Source organism: Ranitomeya variabilis, chromosome 1 (genome assembly GCF_051348905.1).
Source record: "Ranitomeya variabilis isolate aRanVar5 chromosome 1, aRanVar5.hap1, whole genome shotgun sequence".
NCBI classification, from domain to species: domain Eukaryota; kingdom Metazoa; phylum Chordata; class Amphibia; order Anura; family Dendrobatidae; genus Ranitomeya; species Ranitomeya variabilis.
Window position 1 is genome coordinate 318143306 of NC_135232.1, and position 26914 is coordinate 318170219.

The 26914-nt window shown below is 44.6% G+C and overlaps 1 protein-coding gene across 1 annotated transcript in view; it reads left to right on the top strand.

Moving 5' to 3' along the window:
* Positions 1 to 26914, top strand: part of METTL17 (methyltransferase like 17) — a 74171-nt gene that overhangs the window by 36357 nt on the left and 10900 nt on the right. The window contains exons 6-11 of the mRNA XM_077297839.1: positions 3802 to 3875; positions 5329 to 5423; positions 6635 to 6705; positions 8191 to 8298; positions 8378 to 8446; positions 15588 to 15638. Coding sequence (XP_077153954.1) covers positions 3802 to 3875; positions 5329 to 5423; positions 6635 to 6705; positions 8191 to 8298; positions 8378 to 8446; positions 15588 to 15638 — 468 coding nt within the window. The remainder of the gene's footprint in view (positions 1 to 3801; positions 3876 to 5328; positions 5424 to 6634; positions 6706 to 8190; positions 8299 to 8377; positions 8447 to 15587; positions 15639 to 26914) is intronic.

Consider the following 26914-nt stretch of genomic DNA (forward strand, 5'->3'; position numbering starts at 1 on the left):
GTAATCTGCTCCTGTATATAGTATATACCTGTGTGTCATCTCATCCTGTATGTAGTATGTTCCTGTATGTCATCTCCTCCTCTATATAGTATATACCTGTGTGTCATCTCTCCTGTATATAGTATATATCTGTGTGTCATCTCCTGTATATAGTATATACCTGTGTGTCATCTCCCCTGTAAATAGTATATACCTGTGTGTCATCTCCTCCTGTATATAGTATATATCTGTATGTCATCTCCTCCTGTATTAGCCCTCGTTCACACGTTATTTGGTCAGTATTTTTACCTCAGTATTTGTAAGCTAAATTGGCAGCCTGATAAATCCCCAGCCAACAGTAAGCCCACCCCCTGGCAGTATATATTAGCTCACACATACACATAATAGACTGGTCATGTGACTGACAGCTGCCGGATTCCTATATGGTACATTTGTTGCTCTTGTAGTTTTTCAGCTTATTAATCGGATTTTTATTTTTGAAGGATAATACCAGACTTGTGTGTGTTTTAGGGCGGGTTTCGTGTGTCAAGTTGTGTGTGTTGAGTTGCGTGTGGCGACATGCATGTAGCGACTTTTGTGAGATGAGTTTTGTGTGGCGACATGCGTGTAGCAACTTTTTGTGTGTCGAGTTGCATGTGACAGGTTAGTGTAGCAAGTTGTGTGCAGCAAGTTTTGCGCATGGCGAGTTTTGCGCGTGGCGAGTTTTATGTGTGGTGCCTTTTGAGTATGTGCAAGTTTTGTGTGAGGCAACTTTTGCATGTGTTGCAACTTTTGTGCATGTGGCAATTTTTCCGCGTGTGCAAGTTTTGCGTGTGGCGAGTTTTCCATGAGGTGAGTTTTGCACGTGTGGCGAGTTTTGCATGTGGAGAGTTTTGCGCGTGGCGAGTTTTGAGCGGCGACTTTTGTGTTTCGACTTTTATGTGGCGAGGTTGGTGTATGTGTGGTGAAATGTGCGCTGAGGGTCGTATATGTGTTCGAGCACGTGGTAGTGTGTGGCGCATTTTGTGTGTGTGTTCATATCCCCGTGGTGGTGTGGTGATTATCTAATGTCGGGGCCCCACCTTAGCAACTGTACAGTATATACTCTTTGGCGCTATCGCTGTCATTCTTTAAGTCCCCTTTGTTCACATCTGGCAGCTGTTAATTTGCCTCCAACACTTTTCCTTTCACTTTTTCCCCATTATGTAGATAGGGGCAAAATTGTTTGGTGAATTGGAAAGAGCGGGGTTAAAATTTCACCTTACAACATAGCTTTGACGCTCTCGGGGTCCAGACGTGTGACTGTGCAAAATTTTGTGCCTGTAGCTGCGACGCCTCCAACACTTTTGCTTTCACTTTTTCCCCATTATGTAGATAGGGGCAAAATTGTTTGGTGAATTGGAAAGCGCGGGGTTAAAATTTCACCTCACAACATAGCCTATGACGCTCTCGGGGTCCAGACGTGTGACTGTGCAAAATGTTGTGCCTGTAGCTGCGACGCATCCAACACTTTTCCTTTCACTTTTTCCCCATTATGTAGATAGGGGCAAAATTGTTTGGTGAATTGGAAAGCGCGGGGTTAAAATTTCACCTCACAACATAGCCTATGACGCTCTCGGGGTCCAGACGTGTGACTGTGCAAAATTTTGTGGCTGTAGCTGCGACGGTTCAGATGCCAATCCCGGACATACATACATACATACATACATACACACACACACACATTCAGCTTTATATATTAGATATATATATATATATATATATATATATATATATATATATATATATATATATATATATATATATATATATATATATATACTGTATATATGTTTTCCCTAACATTTGAGCACATAAATCCATTAGATGTCGGTTTTGCAAGCCTGCGCGAAAATCTCGCAGTACGGATGCCATACGGATTACATACGGAGGATGCCATGCGCAAAATACGCTGACACACCCTGCCTACGGATCACTATTTTGGGAACATTTCTCCGTATTACGGTCATAGTACGGACGTAAAAAACGGACCGTATTGTCTTACGCCGAGTGTGACGCCGGCCTTTCTAAGCCAAAACCAGGAGTGGAACAATCAGAGGAAAAGTATAATAGAAACATATGCACCACTTCTGCATTTATCACCCACTGCAGGTTTTGGCTTACAAATACCGAGGTAAAATACTGACCAAATACTGAACGTGGCCTTAGACACGCAAACTTGGTCTGTGCGAAAAAACTCTTACTCAAATAGCCCTATTGAATAGCATTGGTCAGTGTGCTTTCTGTGTACCATCCAATTTTTACAAGAACAGCACACATACGTACAGTATAATACGCTCATCTGAATGAGCCCTTAGGGTGTATAAAAAGTGTAAAAAAACTGGGATCCCAATGTATTATTAACATTATCCCTCTATAAATTCCTTGTAAGATTGCATTTTAAATATGGAAACTGATTTTGGGCTCCACATCTTAAAAACAATATTGGAAAACTAGAGTTGGTTCAAAGGCGGGCAAAAAGATTACAGGGCTGTCCTGTAATGAGATGCTAGGAAATTTGGCTTTATGTAGAAAAAGATGCCTCAGAGGAGATCTTATTTATATGTATAAATACATGTGTGGTCAATATAAAGGATTTAATCCTGCCAAAGGCCGTACTAAGGGCCAGGGGGCACTCATTACGGGTGGAAGAAAGGCGATTCCAGCAGCTAAACAGGAAAGGGTTCTTTACAGTTAGAGCAGTCAGACGGTGGAATGCCGACTACAGGAGGTAGTAATGGCAGACACTATAACTGCTTTTAAAAAGGCTAAATGCTTTTGTTGTTGTGAGTAGTGACATTATGGGTGATAAATGATCTAGTGTAGAGAATGTCAAGGAAGATTGAACTTGATGCATCTGTGTAGAATATGTAACTATGTAAGGATCTAACCTACGTCCAGATGTCTTAGGCTAGGTCCACACTGCGTTAACAGCAGACCGTTCAACACATACGTTAACGGGCTGCTGTTAACGCAAGTGCCAACTTGTCTCATCGCTAGCGCAGATAGAGCATCTGCTAGCTCTAACTGCACTAGCAGTGACGGACCCGGAAACGCTGCAGCCCGCGTCCCAGGGTCCGTCACTCAATGACGGCACATGGCTAGCGCACACCCATTGTGGGCGGGCGCTAGTGATGCGTCCGACATAGAACTTAGTGGCGGCGTTAACAGGCTACGTTACACCGCGTTATGCCGCGGTGTAATATAGTCCGTCTAACGGACGCCTCAGACGCAGTGTGAACCCAGCCTTATAGTGCCAACATCTTGTGACCTATCTGATCTCTTATAACTATTATAGCTTTGTAGCATTACACCACCTTTATGTTTACGAGTGACTCCTCTTAACAAACTGTACATATTATATAACATTTAACTACCTCTCCTGCAGTTTTCTTTCCCCTCTCCTCTTCCTTCCCCTTTTGTTGTTCCCCTCACTAATTTCGTTTCTACAATTTAAGATAATTTTAATTCTAAAGTTTGTTCAAATTTTATTCTTTAAAATTACTGCTGAATTGTTTATCCTAAGAAACTTTAATAAAAGCCAACAGTTAAAAAAATAAAGTATATAGTATATATATATATATATATATATATATATATATATATATATATATATATATATATATATATATATATATATATATATATATATATATATATATATATATCCAGAAACACACACCAAGCACTTGAGACTCTTTATTATGATTATTTTTCTACCTAGTGGCTAACACGTTACTTAGATGCATATTTCCTGTAATAAGTGTGCTCTGTTCTCCACAGATACATCAACGTGTTCCTGACTTCAGCCCAACGACATTGTTGGATTTTGGATCCGGCATTGGATCAGTGTCATGGTGAGATTATTGGCTGTCCTCTCGCTAACTGCCCCCTTGGTGATGAGGTTGGGGTCTTACTGCTGACACCCCTGGTGACCATGAGCTCTCACAGAGGATGTGAGGTGTGAGGTTGTAATATTATATGACATGACGATCATCCAAAATGATGAGAAATCATAAGTCTCAGAGAGAGTTTGACTTTGGAAAGATTTTGCATTGGGGATGCTTCTAGAGCGGGATCTCCCTTTATGACTTCCATATGCCCTAGTAGGATGCAAGGACAATTATTATTATAAGTGAACACCCTCTTTCGAAATTGGTTTTAAAGGGGTTGTTTGTTTTTTGTTTTTATTATATAGAATAGAAAATCTTAAATGTTGTCATAAACATGCAGTTCAAATCCTGGATAAATCCTGCATGACACATCCATGGGCCACCTGAATAGGACTAGACATAGCGTCAGTCACCCTACACATGATGTGACCAACCACTGGCGCATGATGGGTAGGGTGTCACATGACTGACACAGCAGAGGTTTACACTACATGCATGTGCTGGGTCAATACGAGGGACTCCTCATTGGGATAACTGAGTAGGACTAATGTTGAAGTAATGGTGGTTATGACAACTATCCTTTCACTGTGTACTTACATGGCTGCCTGTCTCTGGGTGATATCATGTTACTAATATAATTGTAAGAAATCCTGCTCCTCACTACCCTACTTTGCGCTTTGTGTTAAACGTCCATACAGCCCTCCGAACCCCAGGGGTTCATGGTAGATGACATGTTTAGTCCTATTGAGCTAGGCACATTACGCAGGATCGGTCGGTCCAGGGACTACAGTTAGTTAGGGCCTGTCACAATACATTTAGCAGTGAGTTTGTGTTTCCACTTTAGGCTTCCGTCTGAATTCCTGAAGACTGGACACAGATGTGCCCCTGATAGTCACTGAATTTAATATGGCGAACTGAGTCCAAAATATGAAACTCCATCGGCGTTATTGTGCCCGACTGAAAAGGCAGGTCTCCAGAAAAGAGTGCCGAGTGCAGCATTTCTGATTTTACACTCTATTTGCTTAATTAAAGGAGCAATTCTGCCTTATGATATTGATGACATATCGCTAGTATCAGTCTTCAATAGCAAATCTGTGGAGCTCTGACATTCGCCACCCCCACCAATCAGCTGTTTACAGCACTGGTCGGATGCATACAATGACCGGAGGCAGAACAGCTCAGCCCTGTTTACTCTGTAGTGGTGAGAACAGCTCCTACTTTAGGGAACCTGCCAGGTCCCCCGTACCCCCAGGACCACCAGCAGTTGTGTCTGTATAAAGTCCCTGCCTTACAGTCCCTGTGGTACATTACTTCTGGGAGCACGGGGGACCTGATAGGTTCCCTTTATCTGAAGCAGAAATATTGTAGCAAGTGGTGTGATAATATATTTGTCAGCTGTGTTTTTTCTGCTTTGCAGGGCGGCCCATGGTATTTGGGGTAAAACTCTCAAAGAATATATGTGTATCGATTCCTCGGCATCAATGAATACTCTCAGCGAACTGGTATTAAAGGGTAATACACTTTGACCTCATTATTAAAGGGTTTTTTTGTTTTCGAAGAAAAGTCTGCAGTCACTTTATGTGACTGCAGACTACCGAATCATGACAGTGTATGACGGTCATGGTTCCCTTTTGTTTCCTGTGCTGCCAGGGCTGTCACATGACCGCTTATCTGTGACTTAACATATCTGCGCTGACATGCCGACTAGTCTAACATGACTCCTTACATTAGTAAGGAATTGAGAGAAGCGCATGTGACTAGTGGGCATGTGACCGCATGTATTCAAGTTGTAAATCGAGAGGAACCGTGACAGAGTGCGCCTCACACACTGTCACAATACGGCAGTCTGCAGCCAGCTAGTGAATGCCAGCCTTTTTTTCTGACACCAGAAAACCTTCTAGAGATGTATTTTTAATTATTTCTACATTAACCAGGTCAGGACCATGTTGTGTTTTCCGATTCATCACCAAGAATATTTTCATTTTTATACATGCAGTTTTAAGAACTCCCACATTTTTCTTGTTTGGATGTTCAAATAATTTTTTACTCTTTATTTGTGAATTGTGAGACCTTATTTTATGTAAAACATAAAATGTTCTTCTGTATTTCACATTTTTGTTGAATTTTTCTTTTATGGCCACTAAAATACGTTTTAAATTTGGTTCCACTATATATAACAACGACGTTTACATATCGGACACTTTTTTTCATCATGGTTTTTTTCTCTCCTATTTCTAATTTCCATTTATTTCACACATTGTGCCTCAATGCAATCATACATTACCTTTTTGGGGGCATTTCAACATAAACATTTTTTTTTTTCATTGCTGATAACCCCTGTAACAGGGGCTTGCTTATTCGTTCCAGTTACAGGGCAACTTCAGTTGACCCAACAGCTCCTGCTCCCCCCAACCATAAACCACAGGCCTGGAAGGAGGAAGCACTTTTTCTGTTTCCTTATCTGTATATACAGAGCCCATTCATTACCGTGTATACTGTGATCAGGAAGGAAGAGATGTGGAAGAATATAATAATAGTGATAATAATCTGTTCCTTCTCTGTGGTGAGTCTGGCCATCTCTGACTTCCAGATTCTTGCTCCTGTGGCTGCATGATCTCGGTGCAACTGCTGACTCTGCCATGACAATTTTTGGTTGTTCTGCAAATAGTTAGTTGCCTAATTGTTACTAGCCATTAACCTTTCTATTTTGTGTTCCTGGGCAGGTGGGTCAGAAAAAGGTCAGATGCATATCTCAGGCATTCATTTTAGACAGTTTTTGCCAGTGTCACCAAAGGTAAGTCATTTCAGTATCAACCTCATTCTGCTCACAACCCAACATTGTGTTTGGTGAAGGAGAAATGGTTAACTTGAGCTTACAATCTGTTCATGTGAAAACTGATCACTAACAGAAGGTCGTATAACATTAAGGACGAAAGGATTGCAATGCTCAGACTGGCCGGCGGCTCTCCTGACCGGAGGGTGATGGCATGTATTTCTATGTAGCTGTCAGGCCCTGGGTCAGGAGAGCCACCAGCCAGTCCGAGCATTGCAATGCGATCATCCGTGTAATACTGCCATCTGATTGCATACTTAGGATCATTTCCTATTTGGCTTGGCGGGGAAAGTCACTGAGAGACCGTGTTGTACAGAGTCACTTTGTTCCTCCAAAGAAAGAAAGTACATGGCTAGTCAATAGATCACTGGGTACTTTCCGGTGTGGTCACTGCAACTTTTGCCGCTATATTTGCCCCTCGAGTTACTTCACCAGCTCGACTACAAACAGGAGGTATGAAATGAGGTATTTTGCCATCTGTAGAACAGCAGGTGTGGTGTATCTCAACACGTGTACTTGTCTCAAGGACTTTGTGGGTAAAACCAAGCGGGAATTACGTATTCGCATCGGGGAACATCTCGGGGACATCAGACATGGCAGGGATACACCACTGGCACGTCATGTTAACACAGTATACAGGGGCGAGATTGGGTCAATATCATTTCGTGTGATAGAGGTCATCTCACCATCCGTCAGACAGGGGGACTGGGATAGGAGGATCATACAACGGGAAAACAGATGGCTGTATTGGCTTGAGTCTGTGAGCCCGTATGGGCTGAATGAGCAGCTTACCTTCACTAGTTTTTTGGAAACTACAGCCTGGTATATCTGTCCTGTGGACTAATATCTATTTCTATTCAGTCATTATTATCTGACTATCATTATGTTTCTGTCTCGCGTGAATTGTGTAGTAGGGCACATATCTTTGGTTTCTGGTACATATAATTTGAGGCTCTACAGGTATACTGGTTATTTTTCAGAGATCAGAGGAAAATGAAAAGAAAAATAACAAATGCGTCTCTGGTTTTCACATGTTTTATTTTTTTTATGACCACAAAGGACAGCTAGAAAACACTTTAAATTGCATTTTCATTTCTTTATAGAATAGTTTCATATATTGGACATGTATGGTGTACAGATGCTAATGACCCATCTATGTCTTCTGAATGGCAGACCAGATGTCTCTGCCAATTCTCATCCCTTCCCTGCTATAGAAGCTGCATAATCTTGTGCAACCAGTTTACTTTGTACTGACACTTAATGTCAGTGCAGAGTAAAGTGTGGACCGTCTGTACATTTAAAGTCTATGGGCTGTCTGGAAGTAGTTAAATAACAAGTGGATGTTATCTTTTGTGTTTGAGAAATCACAGCTTTTCTGACCTGCATTAAAGGGTTTTGTTGCTATAATTACCGGTAATTTTTCTGGATTGTTTTGCTTTTTTTCAGGTACAGTTTGACTTGGTTGTGTCTGCATACTCTTTAAATGAACTTCCTAACTTTGCTGAACGGGAGAGAGTCATCCAGACATTATGGAGGAAAACAGGGGGCTTCCTGGTCAGTATCTACTAGCTACTGCATTTTCCACTTAATTCTCCATTCGTTATCATTCATTATTTTTATCTTGATCTTCAAGGTGCTGGTAGAAAATGGTACTCGAGAAGGACATCAGTTATTAATGGAGGCTCGTGACATTGTTTTAAAGGCAAGTTAAAGTTCTGATGTTAGTGAAACTCAAATATATCTAGATTTTAGCATTGGGTTATATATGTTGCTACCTTTGTACAGGGAACACCTATAATCTATATCTTATATTTGCCTTTGATTATATCACCCTTGAATAATTCTTAGTTCTATTTGTCCACACATCTCTCCCTGATTTTAGTGTGACTTTTAAAACAATTTCTTAAAGGGAATTTGTTACTAGGTTTTGCTACCTAATCTGAGCGTAGTATAATCTAAAGACATAAACCCTGATTACAACAATATGTCACTTACTGGGCTGTTTGCTGTAGTTTTGATAAAATTACTTTTCTCCTTCGCCACATTGGGGGACACAGGACCATGGGTGTTATGCTGCTGTCACTAGGAGGCTGACACTAAGTTGAGACAAAAAAGAGTTAGCTCCTCCACTGCAGTATACACCCTCATGCTGGCTTCCAGAGACCCAGTTCAAGCTTAAGGTACCTTCACACGAAACGACTTTGTAACGATATCGCTAGCGATCCGTGACGTTGCAGCGTCCTCGCTAGCGATATCGTTTAGTTTGACACGCAGCAGCGATCAGGATCCTGCTGTGATGTCGCTGGTCGCTGAGTAAAGTCCAGAACTTTATTTGGTCGTCCGATCGCCGTGTATCGTTGTGTTTGAAAGCAAAAGCAACGATACCAGCGATGTTTTACACTGGTAACCAGGGTAAACATCGGGTTACCAAGCGCAGGGCCGCGCTTAGTAACCCGATGTTTACCCTGGTTACCAGCATAAAAGTAAAAAAACAAACAGTACATGCTCACCTGCGCGTCCCCTGCCGTCTGCTTCCTGACACTTACTGAGCGCCGGCCCTAAAGTGAAAGTGAAAGCACAGCGGTGACGTCACCGCTGTGCTGTTAGGGCCGGAGCTCAGTCAGTGTCAGGAAGCAGACGCCGGGGGGCGCGCAGGTGAGCATGTACTGTTTGTTTTTTTTACTTTTACGCTGGTAACCAGGGTAAACATCGGGTTACTAAGCGCGGCCCTGCACTTAGCAACCCGATGTTTACCCTGGTTACCCGGGGACCTCGGCATCGTTGGTCGCTGGAGAGCGGTCTGTGTGACAGCTCCCCAGCGATCAAACAGCGACGCTGCAGCGATCGGCATCGTTGTCGCTATCGCTGCAGCATCGCTTCGTGTGAAGGTACCTTTAGTGTCCGTAGGAGGCACACTGGATTTAAACCTTTTTATCCCGGACAAAGGGGGCGACGGATTCTTTCATGTTCCGATCTCCCCCGAACCAACAACAGGCGAGCACGGGAATTTTACCTCTCCGTACCCTCTCCTGCGACGTGGGATGCTACTTCCTGAGCTGATTTTAGGGGCGGCGGGCCCCTTCACCGATCTCCCCCCTCCCTTATCAGACGAGCACTGGAGTGTCATCTCCAGTATCCTCTTCTGCAGCCAGGCCTATTGCCGGACATTCTGCCCTGCCCACCAGGTTTTCCCTCGGCTGTTCAGAGGCACCTTGCATTGTGGCGTCCGTGCAGCCCCCACTGCATCACCACTGAGAAAGCGGATGATGGAAGGAGGCGGACGGTTCCTCTCCACCCCCCTTTTTATGGGGATGGTGGATAGAGGCTTCCCCCAACCCTGCACCGTCCTAATCACCCCGGGCACAGCTCACCTGCAGCAAGCTTCTCAGCATTCCCCCTCTATTCGGGGTAAGTGCCATAACATGTGGGGGGGGGGGGGGTCGGTCGTCCCAGCGGTTCCGGACGGCTCCTTCACCTTTTTTTCAGGGTCTCCCCTAGGGGCCGGCGCACGCGGCCGCGCGCCGGGCCGAAGCTGCAAATTTAGTCCCCGGCTTCGGCCTAGCACAGGCCGGACTCCGATAGGCTCCGCCCCCTTTTTAGCGTCATTCTGCGGCTCCGCCCCCCGGTCCTGGCGCTTCTCGCTCTCTGCGAGATTACCCTCCCAACCCCCGGCGGCCATCTTTCTCCTCTCTGCACGCCGCAGCTCCAGCTCCTCCACGTGCAGCGCTCTGAACGCCGGCTGTCGCTCCTCCTGCACCGCCGCTGCTTCTTCTCCCTCTCTCTGCGGGACACAGGACCTCGGGTAAGGAGACCACGTTAGGTTCTCCCTTGCAGCGTCACCCTCGCTTCCACAGCTTACAGACCCTGAGCACTATCTCTTACATTAGGGTACACCATGTCCCAGTCAAGGACCAAAAAGACCACCAAGGTGCATTCTACCTTTTTTACTGCGTGTACCACCTGCCAGGCTCCACTTCCTCGGCCTCAGAGTTCCCCCCTCTGCTCAGCCTACGATGCCCCAGGTGCCCAGGAGCCCTCCGCCGCCACCGACCCCAGTGTATCTAGCCCCCCTGAGTGGGTTGCGTCACTATCACAGTCCGTGGATTCGCTAGCCAAAGCGATTAAATCCCTTCAGGACCCCTCTGGGGAGCGGGGCTCTCTTTTTCCTGGGTTAAGAGAGCCCTCCGTAACAGGGGAATCGTCGGCCAGCAGGGGCCGCTCTCACCGGAAGGAGGCACGGTCATCCAGAAAACGGATCCGCACTACCTCCCCTGAGCACTCACCACACCAGTCAGCCTCTGGTAGCTCCACTTCTCACTCACCCTCTCTAGGGGCCCGTAGCGATCACGACTCTGAATATGAGTCTGATGCATCCTTAGACCCGGATGCTCCAGAGTTTAGGTCTACTGTCGACTCCCTCATCGAGGCAGTCAATCATGCACTAAAAGTGGACGATGACTCTAATTCTGCTCCGGACCATTCCGTTTCCTTTACGAGAAACAAGCGTTCCCATAAGACGTTCGCCTCTCACCCAGATTTCCTGGAGATAGTCAGGCGACACAGGGAGCGTCCGGATAAGCGTTTTACAGGCAAAACGGCCCTGGAATCGAAGTATCCCTTTTCCGCAGATCTTGTTAAAGATTGGACGGAATCTCCACTAGTAGATCCTCCGGTTTCGCGCTTGGCAACCAAAACTCTCTTATCCGTTCCTGATGGTGCTTCAATTAAGAATCCCACGGAACGCCAGCTAGATTCCCTAGCTCACTCAGTGTACGAAGCCTCAGGTTCCTCTCTATCTCCCTCCTTCGCTGCGGCTTGGGTTGCCAAGGCAATGGTTTACTGGGCAGATGCCCTCACGAAATCCATTCAGGAACAGGAACTTCCGTCTGAGGTGGCGGACCTGGCCAAACAAATTGCCATGGCTGGGGATTATGTGATGTATGCGTCCCTCGACGCAGCGGACTGTGCAGCAACTGCGGCTTCGAACGCCATCACCATTAGGAGAGCTATCTGACTCAGAGAGTGACGTGCAGATTCCTCTTCAAAAAAGTCTCTGATTTCCCTTCCTTTTCAGAGCGGGCGTCTTTTTGGAGAAAAGCTAGACCAGCTTATTTCCGACGCTACAGGAGGAAAGAGCAAGTTCCTCCTGCAACACAGGCCCAAAGCTGCTTTTCAGCGACAACAATATTTTCGCTTTCGGCCCTTTCGCAGCAGCCCATTCTGGTCCAATTCTGCCCCCTCATCCAGATCAGAACGATCCGCTCGCTCAGACAGAGACTCTCGACCTTCTTTCAGGCCGAATCAGTCCTGGCGAGGAAAGCCTAGGCAACCCAGAACCAGAGGGTCCAGGCCTGCCAGATTCCCTTCGCAATGACTCTGGGACTATTCCAGTCGACACCTCCAAAGTAGGCGGACGTCTGCTTCTTTTTCAACAAGTCTGGCTCTTTGTCGTCCACGACGAATGGGTCACAGATCTGGTGTCTTCTGGCTACAAAAATCAAAGGTTCCTCCGTTTTGCCATCCTAGAGGACCATTTTCAATTCACGGCCCTACCCTTCGGTCTTGCCACTGCGCCCAGGGTGTTCACAAAAGTCATGGCGGCTGTCATGGCCATTCTTCATTCTCGAGGAGTGGTCGTGTTGCCATACTTGGACGACCTCCTCATAAAAGGTCCGTCGTATCAGGCCTGCGAAGCAAGCGTCCGCATTACCTTGGATTCTCTTTCGCGCCTGGGCTGGTTAATCAACTTGGACAAGTCCTCTCCCATTCCTGCCCGACGGATCTCCTTCCTAGGCATGATCCTGGACTCATCAAGGGGCCTGGTCTTGCTTCCTCAGTCCAAGGCCCAAGAGCTTCAGCAAGGAGCTCGGACGCTCTGTCATCCTCGTCCACGGCCCATCCGGTTTGCCATGAAGATCCTGGGAAAAATGGTGGCCGCAATAGAAGCGGTCCCCTTCGCTCAACTCCATCTCTGCCCCTTACAACAGGCTCTGCTGGACAACTGGGGCAGGAGTCCCTTATCCCTCGATCGGCCATGCCCTCTGTCCCCACGGATCAGGAAAATCCTCACATGGTGGACTTTGGGATCATCTCTCCTCCAGGGGAAGTCTTTTCTCCCGATCCGTTGGCTGGTGGTAACTACCGACACCAGTCTCCTCAGTTGGGAAGCGGTGTTTCTACACCACTCTGCCCAGGGGAGTTGGACAATTCGGGAGTCGAGGCTCCCTATAAACATCCTGGAGATTCGAGCTATCAGACTCACCCTGAGACGCTTTCACCCCCTGCTCGCGGGTCACCCAATTCGAGTTCAATCGGACAACGTCACAGCGGTGGCGTATATAAACCATCAGGGGGGTACCCGCAGCAGGGCAGCGATGCAGGAAGTCTCCCACATTCTTCGTTGGGCCGAGACCAACCACTCTACCATTTCCGCGGTGCACATTCCGGGCGTCGAGAACTGGGCGGCGGTCTTTCTCAGCCGTCAGGGTCTTGCCTCGGGGGAGTGGGAACTTCATCCAGAGGTTTTCCGGCAAATTTGCCTTCGCTGGGGAACCCCGGACGTGGACCTGATGGCGTCCAGACTGAACGCCAAAGTTCACAACTTCATAGCACGTTCTCGGGATCCTCAGGCCATCGGGGTGGACGCACTGATATCCCCGTGGCATCGGTTCCAACTCACGTATGTGTCTCCTCCGCTTCCCTTACTACCGAAGGTGATCCGAAAAATCAAGACGGAGGGGGTTCCGGTCATCCTTGTCTCCCCGGATTGGCCACGTCGCGCATGGTACGCGGAGCTCGTTCAGCTCGTATCCGACGTTCCCTGTCGGTTACCAGACCGCCCGGATCTGCTTCGCCAAGGGCCGATCTTCCACCAGAGCTCAGGGGCCCTACGTTTAACGGCGTGGCTGTTGAAACCTGGATTCTAACTCAAGCCGGTTTCTCTCAGCAGGTCATTCCCACCATGATAAGCGCTCGCAAAGCGTCTTCCGCTTGCATCTATCACCGCACCTGGAAAGCCTTCTTCTCGTGGTGCAGGCTCCGAGGTCGCCCTCCCCTCGTTTTCTCAATCTCTTCCATTTTGGATTTCCTACAGTCCGGCTTGGATTCCGGCCTGGCGCTGAGTTCCCTCAAGGGTCAGATCTCAGCTTTATCCGTGTTGTTCCAACGTAAGATTGCTGTACACTTTCTAGTCAGGACCTTCATTCAGGGGGTCTCCCACGTGGTACCCCCCTACAGAATGCCGTTAGAGACCTGGAATCTCAATTTGGTTCTGAGTGTTTTTCAGGAACCTCCGTTTAAACCTCTGCAAGACGTCCCGCTACCTGTCCTCTCCTGGAAGGTTGCCTTCCTTGTAGCAGTGACATCTATCAGACGGGTCTCAGAATTGGCCGCTTTATCCTGCCGGGCGCCTTTCCTTGCCTTCCACCATGACAAGGTAGTCCTACGCCCATCTCCGGCTTTTCTCCCTAAGGTGGTCTCATCTTTTCACCTTAATGAGGACATCATTCTTCCCTCCTTCTGCCCACAGCCAAAACACAGGGTCGAAAAGGCCCTTCATACCCTGGATGTGGTATGGGCCCTTAGGAGGTACATTTCCAGAACTGCTCATTTCCGCAAATCGGACTCCCTCTTTGTTCTCCCGGAGGGTCACAGAAAGGGTTTGGCTGCGTCTAAGGCCACGATAGCCAGATGGATTCGGTCTGCTATCCAAGAATCCTATCTGGTCAGGGGCAAACCTATCCCGGCGGGGATTAGAGCACACTGCACTCGGTCGATGGGTGCTTCCTGGGCCATCCGGCACCAGGCAACAGCGGAGCAGGTTTGCAAGGCCGCAACGTGGTCCTGCCTGCATACGTTCACAAAGCACTACAATGTCCACATTCATTCTTCTGTGGATGCGGCCCTTGGCAGACGTATTCTGCAAGCGGCCGTCGCGCATTTATAGTCAGATGGTACACAGAGTTATTTGGTTGTATTGTTTCCCACCCAGGGACTGCTTTGGGATGTCCCATGGTCCTGTGTCCCTCAATGTAGAAATAGGGATTTTTGTGTGTACTCACCGTAAAATTCTTTTCTCTGAGCCACTCATTGGGGGACACAGCACCCACCCTGTTAGCCTTATGGCTTGTTACCTTTTTGATTCCTGACTTTCTTTGACTTGTTGTACTCTAATATTAGGTATTGTACTGTTATTAATCTCCTACTGCTTTTGCACTGAACTGGGTCTCTGGAAGCCAGTATGAGGGTGTATACTGCAGGGGAGGAGCTAACTCTTTTTTGTCTCAACTTAGTGTCAGCCTCCTAGTGACAGCAGCATAACACCCATGGTCCTGTGTCCCCCAATGAGTGGCTCGGAGAAAAGGATTTTACGGTGAGTACACACAAAAATCCCTATTTTTATCACCAGGAGGTTATCAATAGAGTAAGACTAGTAAACCTGCTGCCTTGTAGTCCTTGTATTCATGAGCTCTGTATAACCCCCACACACCCAACACTGACAGCTTTCTGCCTATGCACAGTGTACAGAGGTAGCAGTCAATCAGTGATGTGGGTGGGGGTTATACCGAGCTCAGCATTCAGAAAACTGATAGATCGACAGAAGATAAAACAAGCAATTGTATCACAACTACAGCAAGTAGTAACTTAAGGGAAATCCCTTCATTCAGATGTTGTGGCATCAGGACCTCAGTGCTGTAAGGTAAGCGTTCTATCCTCTGTGCCAATTATACAGAATAATGGGTCCTGGTAAGTTTAAATACAAATAATTCTATGTGTTATCTTGCTCACTAATATGTCGTTTCACACATCATAAAAACTGATTTGTTTTGCTTTTGTTCACACAGGGAGGTGACAAAGAAGTTTGGGACCACCGCCCTGCTTGTGTGTTTGCCCCAGTAAGAAATATAAATCTTTGTTACATTTGTTGCTTACTTAATTGTTCTGTGTACATACAGTCATGTTCAAACCTTGCAAACTGGATTGCTTTATTATTTTCATAATATCGTAAGCTTACCACATCTCTTAATATGGCTAACATTTTATGTATTCCATTTAAAATTCTGTCGGTTTGTCCAAATACACTGTCATTTAATGGTATGTGCACACATCATATCTAAAAAGAATTACCAAATGCACTGCAAAGTCAAAATCACTGGCTGTACATATGTTCGGTCTTTTTGAACTTTTTTTAAAGTACCACTCCAGCGTTTTTATTTGTATTGCAGCGCTGGAGCGGTGCGTCTAACGTAAAGTCGCTGACCCTATTCTTATACTTACCCGCCGCTGTTTTCACCTTCTATTAGCGCCACTCCAGTCGTCCTTGAGAAGGTTGTGACCTGCTGGATCGCTCCAGTGTTTGCTGGAGCCAGCCACAGGTCACTTTTCAATATAAATCCTACAAAAATGTATTCAAGCAAGGCAAGTATAATGTAATTAATTAATACAAGATCAATAATAATGATAATTATTAAAAAGCATAAATGCACAACAGACAATTAAAAAAGAGGGGAAAAGGATGTGCCAGATTGAATGAATATGCTAATACATCATAAACCCATGGATAAGGTACTATATGTATAAAAAAAGAAAAAAGAAAGCACTATGTGTATAAATTTATATAGAGTATATACTGTACATTCAAACAAATGTATGAATGTGATACATCATAAATAGACCTAAGGACCAAATCATTGATATAATATATACATTCTCTGCAGATTAAAAAGGTGTTTTCTGCATAAATACAAATAAGGTGTTTACGGGTATTGCTATATCAATAAATCATAAAGTGCAAAATATATACAGTGGGGAAAATAAGAATTTGATACACTGACGATTTTGCAAGTTTTCCTACATACAAAGAATGGAGAGGTCTGTAATTTTTATTGTAGGCACACTTCACTGAAATACAGAATCTTAAAAGAAATCCAGAAAATCCCATTGTAAGATTTTTACATAATTAATTAGCATTTTATTGCATTAAATAAATATTTCATACAATAGAAAAGGCAGAACTTAATATTGGGGTACAGAAACCTTTGTTTGCAATTACAGAGGTCAGACGTTTCCTGTAGTTCTTGACCAAGTTTGCACACACTGCAAGAGGTATTTTGGACCACTCGTTCATACAGATCTTCTCCAGATCTTTCAGGTTTCGGGGCTGTTGCTGTGTAACATTGAGTTTCAGCTCCCTCCAAAGATTTTCTATTGGGTTCAGGTCTGGAGACTGGCTAGGCCACTCCAGGACCTTGCTATCCTTTTTACAGAACCACTCCTTAGTTACCCTTGCTGTGTGTTTCAAGTCATTGTCATGCTGGAAGACCCAGCTACGACCCATTTTCAATGCAGTCGTCCTGTTCCCTTTGCAGAATAGCACTTCAAAGGATGATGTTTCCCCCACCATGCTTCAAGTTTGGGATGGTATTCTTGGGGTTGTACTCATCCTTCTTTTTCCTCCAAGCACGGCGCGTGAAGTTGATACCAAAATGTTCTATGTTGGTCTCATTTCACCATCTTAATTTCTCCGATACCTCCTCTGGATCATCCAGATGGCCATTAGAGAAGTTCAAACAGGCGTACATATACACACATGGAGTCCCTGACAAAGTGACTTTGAATCGCGCTTTGGAGTGGTGTAAGGGGATCCATGGTGTGCCATTTTGGTTAGTATTTATGGATTTGCCTTGGCTACAGATTGATTGCTTCTTTTGATGGTGTGATCGGGACATATTCTGGTTGTGATCATGCATTTTCTTAGCTAGTGCTATTTTTTTATATATACACCACCGTCAGCGTGATACGGTGGTGCAGTCACCCTGGTTAACTGGTCTCAGATATGGACTGTTGTGACTCCCCGCCTGCGATCCAGAGTATACCGTGTGCTGTACACTGCGTGAGTTTGGGCATTATTCACGTTTGCTGTGGCCCCTGCCTATCTGTCACACTGCACCAACCCCGCTGCACTACAATATACATACATATGTAATATCCAAGTAAGTAAGCATAAATACAAATAAGGTGTCTACAGGTAATTCTATGTCAATAAATCATGAAGTGCATAGTTCAAAAATATATACAGTGTGTCCGTAAAGTCATGGTGCACTTTTGACCAGTCACTGGAAAGCAACAAAAAATGATAGAAATGTGAAATCTGCTCCAATCTGTAGTTCGATGTGGGCTCCATTTGTTGCTTTACACACATCCAAACGATAGTGAAGTTCTTGTCACAAACGGGTAAAGACGTCTGATGTAACAGAGTGAATAACGTCTGTGATTTTCTGTTTTTAAGTGATTAATGTCGTTGATACAGTCGCGTGACCGTGACGTCATCAAAGGTCCTTCGCTCAATGCATCCTTAGGAACGGAGGCCGCCGCTTGCACCGCTGAGAGCCGCGGGCCGTCGGAGGCTACGCATATCCCATATTTTTTATTTTTATTCTTTTTTTAACATGAATATGGATCCCAGGGCCTGAAGGAGAGTCTCCTTTCCTCCAGATCCTGGGAACCATACAGGACCGCTCCCTGCACCCGCTGTACCCGGCGTATAAGACGACCCCCGACTTTTGAGATGATTTTCAGGGGTTAAAAAGTCGTCTTATACGCCAGAAGATACGCTACTTTACTAATGGGTTTATGATGTATTGGCATAATCATTCAGTCTGGCACATTATTTTCCCTTTATTTTTCATTTTTTTATTGTATGTTGTGCATTTATGTTTTTAATAATTATCATGTTTTTTGTAGGATTTATATTTGTAGGCTGTTATATAGCGGATTTATTGTTGGCATTTCTTTTCGATATAGGTTTTTCAGTTTTCATTGTAAGTCTGTGAGAGCCTCATTCTGGCCCTCAAAAGACCTACAGTACAGACCAAAAGTTTGGACACACCTTCTCATTTAAAGATTTTTCTGTATTTTCATGACTATGAACATTGTACATTCACACTGAAGGCATCAAAACTATGAATTAACACATGTGGAATTATATACTTAACAAAAAAGTGTGAAACCACTGAAATTATGTTTTATATTCTAGGTTCTTCAAAGTAGCCACCTTTTGCTTTGATGACTGCTTTGCACACTCTTGGCATTCTCATGGTGAGCTTCAAGAGGTAGTCACCGGGAATGGTTTTCACTTCACAGGTGTACCGTGTCAGGTTTAATAAGTGGGATTTCTTGCCTTATAAATGGGGTTGGGACCATCAGTTATGTTGTGCAGAAGTCTGGTGGATACACAGCTGATAGTCCTACTGAATAGACTGTTAGAATTTGTATTATGGCAAGAAAAAAGCAGCTAAGTAAAGAAAAACTAGTGGCCATCATTACTTTTAAGAAATGAAGGTCAGTCAGTCCGAAAAATTGGGCAAACTTTGAAAGTGTCCCCAAGTGCAGTGGCAAAAACCATCAAGCGCTACTAAGAATCTGGCTCACATGAGGACCGCCCCAGGAAAGGAAGACCAAGAGTCACCTCTGCTTCTGAGGATAAGTTTATCCGAGTCACCAGCCTCAGAAATCGCAGGTTAACAGCAGCTCAGATTAGAGACCAGGTCAATGCCACACAGAGTTCTAGCAGCAGACACATCTCTACAACAACTGTTAAGAGGAGACTTTGTGCAGCAGGCCTTCATGGTAAAATAGCTGCTAGGAAACCACTGCTAAGGTCAGGCAACAAGCAGAAGAGACTTGTTTGGGCTAAAGAACACAAGGAATGGACAATAGACCAGTGGAAATCTGTGCTTTGGTCTGATGAATCCAAATTTGAGATCTTTGGTTCCAAACACCGTGTCTTTGTGCGACGCAGAAAAGGTGAACGGATGGACTCTACATGCCTGGTTCCCGCTGTGAAGCATGGAGGAGGAGGTGTGGTGGTGTGGGGGTTCTTTTCTGGTGACACTGTTGGGGATTTATTCAAAATTGAAGGCATACTGAACCAGCATGGCTACCACAGCATCTTGCAGCGGCATGCTATTCCATCCGGTTTGCGTTTAGTTGGACCATCATTTATTTTTCAACAGGACAATGACCCCAAACACACCTCCAGGCTGTGTAAGGGCAATTTGACCAAGAAGGAGAGTGATGGGGTGCTGCGCCAGATGACCTGGCCTCCACAGTCACCAGACCTGAACCCAATCAGGATGGTTTGGGGTGAGCTGGACCGCAGAGTGAAGGCAAAAGGGCCCACAAGTGCTAAGCATCTCTGGGAACTCCTTCAAGATTGTTGGAAGACCATTCCCGGTGACTACCTCTTGAAGCTCATCAAGAGAATGCCAAGAGTGTGCAAAGCAGTCATCAAAGCAAAAGGTGGCTACTTTGAAGAACCTAGAATATAAGACAGAATTTCAGTATATAATTCCACATGTGTTAATTCATAGTTTTGATGCCTTCAGTGTGAATGTACAATTTTCATAGTCATGAAAATACAGAAAAATCTTTAAATGAGAAGGTGTGTCCAAACTTTTGGTCTGTACTGTACATTGAGAGCTTGTGACCGACTTCTGGTCAGTCAGAAGTTGCATTCAAAAGATTGCACCATAGGACCATAGTGACATTAGCTTAGTAGCACCACTGCAGCGCTTAAAAAGCCCCCAAAAAACATGCTGGACTGGTATGTTAACCGCTTAAGGTATTGAAAGCCATGAAGTGACTAAAAGAAATGGCTGGTCCATTCTTCAGGCAGCTCAGTATCTTATTTCTACAGTCAAAAAAAAGTTACAAGCGACAAAGCCGCTGAAAAATTAACCAAAGGTAACGCTTCATGATAAGTACCACCGGCATTTCCCTGAAGTGTATTCTGCTTCAAAAACTCAGTGAGTGTCCAAAAAACGTGTCCACATATCCTGCGCCAAAAACATATCCTAAAGGGATTGTCTGAGCTGAAAAGAATAGACTGCCAGATTTTGACAGTATGCTCCATGTGCCCACTGTCACGATTCCCCTATAGTCCCAGTGAGAGTGGTCAGTCACATGACTTCATGTTTGAAATTGGCATACTAATTGTCACATGCTGACTAGACTCATCCGCTTTCTCAAAATATTGAGAGAAACAACTAAAACTCATGTCAGGGCTGTGAATATAGGGGAATCATGACAGTGTGTATATTGCTGCTGTTAACCATTTATATGCCATGCGCTCATTGGCAATCCATGGCGCGAGTGCGGGCACTAATGGGTTAACATGGAAGCTGGAGCCTTCTGAAGGTTCTTAGTGCTATTATCTTGGCTGAGCTTCTAAAGAGACTGCAATTTACTTTGTATATTCCTCTATATAGTATAAGAGATCACGCTATTGCAGGTTCAAGTCCCCTGTAAAGGTCTAAAAAATAAGGTTAAAAAAGATTAATAAAAAAATCAAAAAAATATATAATAATTTGAATTACCACAGTTTAACTCCCAGTAAAAGTAAAGAAATAATAAAATAAATATTTGGTAACGCCTCGTCCATTAAAAGTCTGATTTATCACAATACAAACTAAAATTAATTAACCCATACAGAAAACACTATGAGCGTAAGTTCACACAGGGCGTTTTTGCTGCTTTTTTTTTTTTTTTGCAGCAAAACCTGATCATCTTGGCAGGAAATAAGCTGTGCCAAAAATGCAGGTTTAGGTGCGTTTTTTGGCCTGTTTTTGGTGTTATTTTTTTTCTCTTTGTGCATGGCAATAAAGTTGAGTGCACACAGAGGGAAAAAAAACAACTTCCTATAGATAGAATGAATAGATAGAAGATAGATAGAATGAATAGATAGATTGATAGAATAGATAGAATGAATAGATAGATTGATAGAATAGATAGAGTGAATAGATTGATAGAATAGATACATTACCTGTGGTAACCTCTTCACCGATCTTTTCCCACGGTGTAGAGGTAACTTCAGGTCAGGCAGTGAGGGAGTGCAGGCTCGGTGACGTCACCTCTCGTTACTGAGCCTGCGCCTGATCCGTCTCCTTCATTCCCCAGTAGCTTACAGCTGGGAGCAGTCGCATTAGCAGCACTCCTGGTTGTAAGCTTTATCTCCCCCAGATTCTGCATGGGACACTCGTTATATTGGACTACGACGGATCAGGGAGTATACTGTTGGTTTATTATTTTATTTTTATTTCAGAAGATCGATGGCTTTGCTTGGAATGGCAGAATAATTACCCGTATATACTCGAGTATAAGCCGACCCGAGTATAAGCCGACCCCCCCTAATTTTGCCACAAAAAACTGGGAAAACTTACTGACTCGAGTATAAGCCTAGGGTGGGAAATGCAGCAGCTACTGGTAAATGTCAAAAATAAAAATAGATACCAATAAAAGTAAAATTAATTGAGACATCAGTAGGTTAAGTGTTTTTGAATATCCATATTGAATCAGGAGCCCCATATAATGCTCCATACAGTTCATGATGGGCCCCATAAGATGCTCCATATTAAAATATACCCCATATAATGCTGCACAAAGGTTAATAATGGCCCCATAAGATGCTCCATAGAAACATTTGCCCCATACAATGCTGCATAAAGGTTGATGGCCCCATAAGATGCTCCACACATTATGGCCCCATAAGATGCTCCACACATTATGGCCCCATGAGATGCTCCATACATTATGGCTCCGTAAGATGCTCAAAACATTATTCCCCATAAGATGCTCCACACATTATGGCACCATAATATGCTCCATACATTGTGGTCCCATGAGATGCTTCATACATTATGGCCCCATAAGATGCTCCACACATTATGGCCCCATGAGATGCTCCACACAATCTGGCCCCATAAGATGCTCCACACATTATGGCCCCATAAGATGCTCCACACATTATGGGCCCATGAGATGCTCCACACATTATGGCCCCATACGATGCTCCATACATTGTGGCCCCATGAGATGCTCCACACATTATGGCCCCATACGATGCTCCACACATTGTGGCTCCATGAGATGCTCCACACATTAGGGGCCCCATGAGTTGCTCCACACATTATGGCCCCATGAGATGCTCCACACATTATGGCCCCATGAGATGCTCTATACATTGTGGCCCCATAAGATGCTCCATACATTTGCCCCATTTGCTGTTGCTGCTATTAAAATAAAAAAAAATCACATACTCACCTCTCTTCGCTCAGGCCCCCGGCACTTGCGATAGTCACCTTCCACGTTCCACCGCTGCGCGCTGCTCTGTCTTCGATCCTCTGCACTGACTGTTCAGGCAGAGGGCGGCGCGCACACTAATCGCGTCATCGTGCCCTCTGACCTGAACAGCCACAGCCAGAGAACGGAAGACAGAGCAGCGCTCAGCGGTGGAACGAGGAAGGTAACTATCGCGCAATGCTCACCTCCCCTGATATACTCACCTGCTCCCGGCGCGGTCCCTGTCAGCGTCTCACTGTCAGATGGTCTCCGGGAGCCGGCTGCATCTTCCCGTGTTCAGCGGTCACGTACCGCTCATTACAGTAATGAATATGCGTGCATATTTATTACTGTAATGAGCGGTACCACGTGACCGCTGAACACAGGAAGAGCTGCCCGGAGACCATGGGACATGCAGGAACCGCGCCAGGAGCAGGTGAGTATGTGACAGCCGCCGCTCCCTCTCACCCGCCGACCCCACGCAGACACTGACTCGAGTATAAGCCGAGAGGGTCACTTTCAGCGCAAAAAAAGTGGGCTGAAAATCTCGGCTTATACTCGAGTATATATACTGTGTTTCAAATTATTATGCAAATAATATTTCCTCATATTTTCTCTAAATTACCTATCTGAATTGCAGTCATTGTTATTTTCCAGTCATCTACTATTCTAGTATAATTGCAATGTTTTGGAACAAACTGCCTATGAAAACAGTATCTTTTAAAAAAAAATAAACACTCAAAATGCATGTTCCAAATTATTATGCACAGCAGAGTTTTCAACCTTTTTTTTTTGTTATTTTGAACAAAAAAATGGTCAATTGTGAAGTTATAAGCATTATCAGCTTATTACAAAATTAAATCAAACAGTTTTCAAGTGAAAACTTTATTCTAGGTGATGTTACATTTGCACATAGGACCCCTTGTTCGAAATAAGCTTCTGAACTCTCTCGTCCATTGAATTTGTCAGTTTTTGGATGGTTTCTGCTTCAATTGTTTTGCATGTGGACAGAATACCCTCCCAGAGCTGTTGCTTAGATGTGAACTGCCTCCCGCCATCATAGACACTCCTTTTTATGATGCTCCAGAGGTTCTCAATGGGGTTGAGGTCAGGGGAAGATGGTGGCCACACCATAAGTTTGTCCTCTTTTATGCCCATAGCAGCCAGAGATGCAGATGTGTTTTTTGCAGCATGAGACGGTGCATTATCATGCATGAAAATGATCTTGCTGGGGAAAGCACGGTTCTTCCTCTTGAACCATGGCAGGAAGTGTTGTTTTAGAAACTCCACATAGATTATGGAGTTCATCTTTACCCCTTCAGGGATCATAAAGGGGCCGACAATCTCTCTCCCCATGATTCCAGCCCAAAACATTACTCCACCTCCTGCTTGTTGGCGCCTTAGCCGTGTTTTCATGGGGTGTCCATCAACCAGCCATCCTCCACTCCATCCATCTGGACCATCGAGCGTTGCACGGCATTCAACGGTGAACAAAACAGTTTGGAAGTCAGTCTTCATGTATCGTTTGGCCCACTGAAGCCGTTTCTGCTTGTGTGCAGTGGATAGAGGTGGTCGACAGGATGGCTTACGCACAGCTGCAAACCTCTGAAGGACCCTGCATCTTGTTGTTCTGTGGACGTTGGAGACACCAGCAGCTTCAAAAACTTTTCTGCTGCTATGACAAGGCATTTTTGCAGCTGCTCTTTTAACCTTACGCAATTCCCTGTTGGAAAGAGTCTTCAATTTTTCCTTATCAGCACGCACACGTGTGTGTTGGGAATCAGCTACATACTTCTTGATTGTGCGATGATCACGATGAAGTGTCTTGGCAATGTTGAGTGTAGTCATGCCTTGACCTAAATACTCCACAATTTGTTGCTTCTCAGCAGCCGACACATCCTTTTTCTTTCCCATTTTGGCAAAAAATGTAGGCTGCTTAATAATGTGGAACAACCTTCTTAAGTAGTCTTGCCTTTATTTGGACACACCTGCCAAACTAATTTGCACAGGTATCTGCAAGTGCTTTCAGTGATATAAAGAGCCCTGACACACACCACCATCAATGAGTTTAAATGACAAACAAAAAAAATTCTAACCTTATCACTCCTAAACTCTTTGTGCATAATAATTTGGAACACAGTGTACGGTAAATGGTAAAACTGTGTGGTGTTTTATTTCATTAAAATTACTTTTTTCTGCGTGTGTGTGTTTATTTAACCCTTTAATTACTATAGGATTAGTAATGGATAGGTGTCTTAGGCCTGTTTTACACTTCAGTCTTCTGGCGTCAGTCAAAATTTGTCGTCGTGACGGAACGGTGGATCCGGCAAAAATAGTGAAAAACGAAAACAGCGGATCCGGTTTTTCGATGGATCCGTCGCATTCATTTTTTCATCCATTCCTTCCGTTTTTTCGACGGATCCGTTTTTTCATATCTTCAAATGGGATGCTCCCAAACATGATTTTCTACTGGAAAATAATGGAAACCTATATATTGAGTGGTTTAACACCCCATCTTTGAGAGGTTGTAGAAGCTGTTTTGCCGAAAAAGCAAAAACGACACAAATTATATATTTTTAATATTCTTCTGAATTTGTTTCACCACTTAAATATATATACTAGATGGTGGCACGATTCTCACGCATCGGGTATTCTAGAATATGTATAGTAGTATATAGCACAGCCCACGCAGTATATAACACAGCCCACGTAGTATATAACACAGCCCACGTAGTATATAACACAGCCACGTATATATTGCCCAGCCACGTAGTATATTGCCCAGCCACATAGTATATAGCACAGAGGCGTAGTATATAACACAGCCCACGCAGTATATAACACAGCCCATGCAGTATTTAACACAGGCCACGCAGTATATAACGCAGGCCACGCAGTATATAACACAGCCCATGCAGTATATAACACAGCCCACGTAGTATATAACACAGCCCATGTAGTATATAACATAGGCCACGTAGTATATAGCACCGCCCATGTAGTTTATAACACAGCCACATAGTATATTGCACAGCCACGTAGTATATAGCACAGCCCACGCAGTATATAACACAGCCCACGTAGTATATAGCAATGTGGGCACCGTATCCCTGTTTAAAAAAGAATTCAAATAAAAAATAGTTATATACTCACCTTCCGGCGGCCCCCTGATCCAGCCCAGGCCTCTAGCGATGCTCGTCGCGACCCTCCGTTCCCAGTAATGCATTGCGGCAATAACACGTGATGATGTAGCGGTCTCACGAGACCGCTACATCATCTCCGGTCATTGCCGCAATGGATTCTTGGGACCGGAGCATCGCGAGGAGCGGGAAAGGCGCCGGAAGGTGAGAATATAATGATTTTTTATTTTTTTATTATTTTTAACATTAGATCTTTTTACTATTGATGCTGCATAGGCAGCATCAATAGTAAAAAGTTGGTCACAATTACAGGGTTAATGGCAGCGTTAACGGACTGCATAACATCGCGATATGCCGCGGTGTAATGCAGTCCATGTAACGGTTGCTAAACCGCTATGGGGGCACTGACTGGAGGGCAGTAGGGAAGGGGAATTCGCGGCCAGACTGTGCCCGTCACTGATTGGCCGCGACCAATCAGCGACCCGTGATTTCCATGACAAACAGACGGAAGTGACCCTTAAACGGTTATATAGATATATATATATCTATATAATAAAAATGTTAATTTGGTATCTCTGTAATTAAACTGTCACGGATAATCCTGTTCACTGGTCATTTTACCATACATCGAAACACAAAAAGAAAACCACAAAACATTATCGGAATTGTATTTTTTTTTCCCCATTTCATCCTATTTGGATTTTATTTTTCAGTACATTGTGTGGTAAAATAGATGGCGTCAGACCAAGTGAGAATGGACCTACGCTTTTACTTTCTGCCTCAAGCTGTTAAATGAATATGCATTGGAAATCTATTGGATAGGCTTAATTTATTAAAGTTGTTGTCCCACATCGGCAAGTTATCACATATCCATAGCTCTTTATGCTTTTTCTGCCTCTGCTGTATTCTAATGT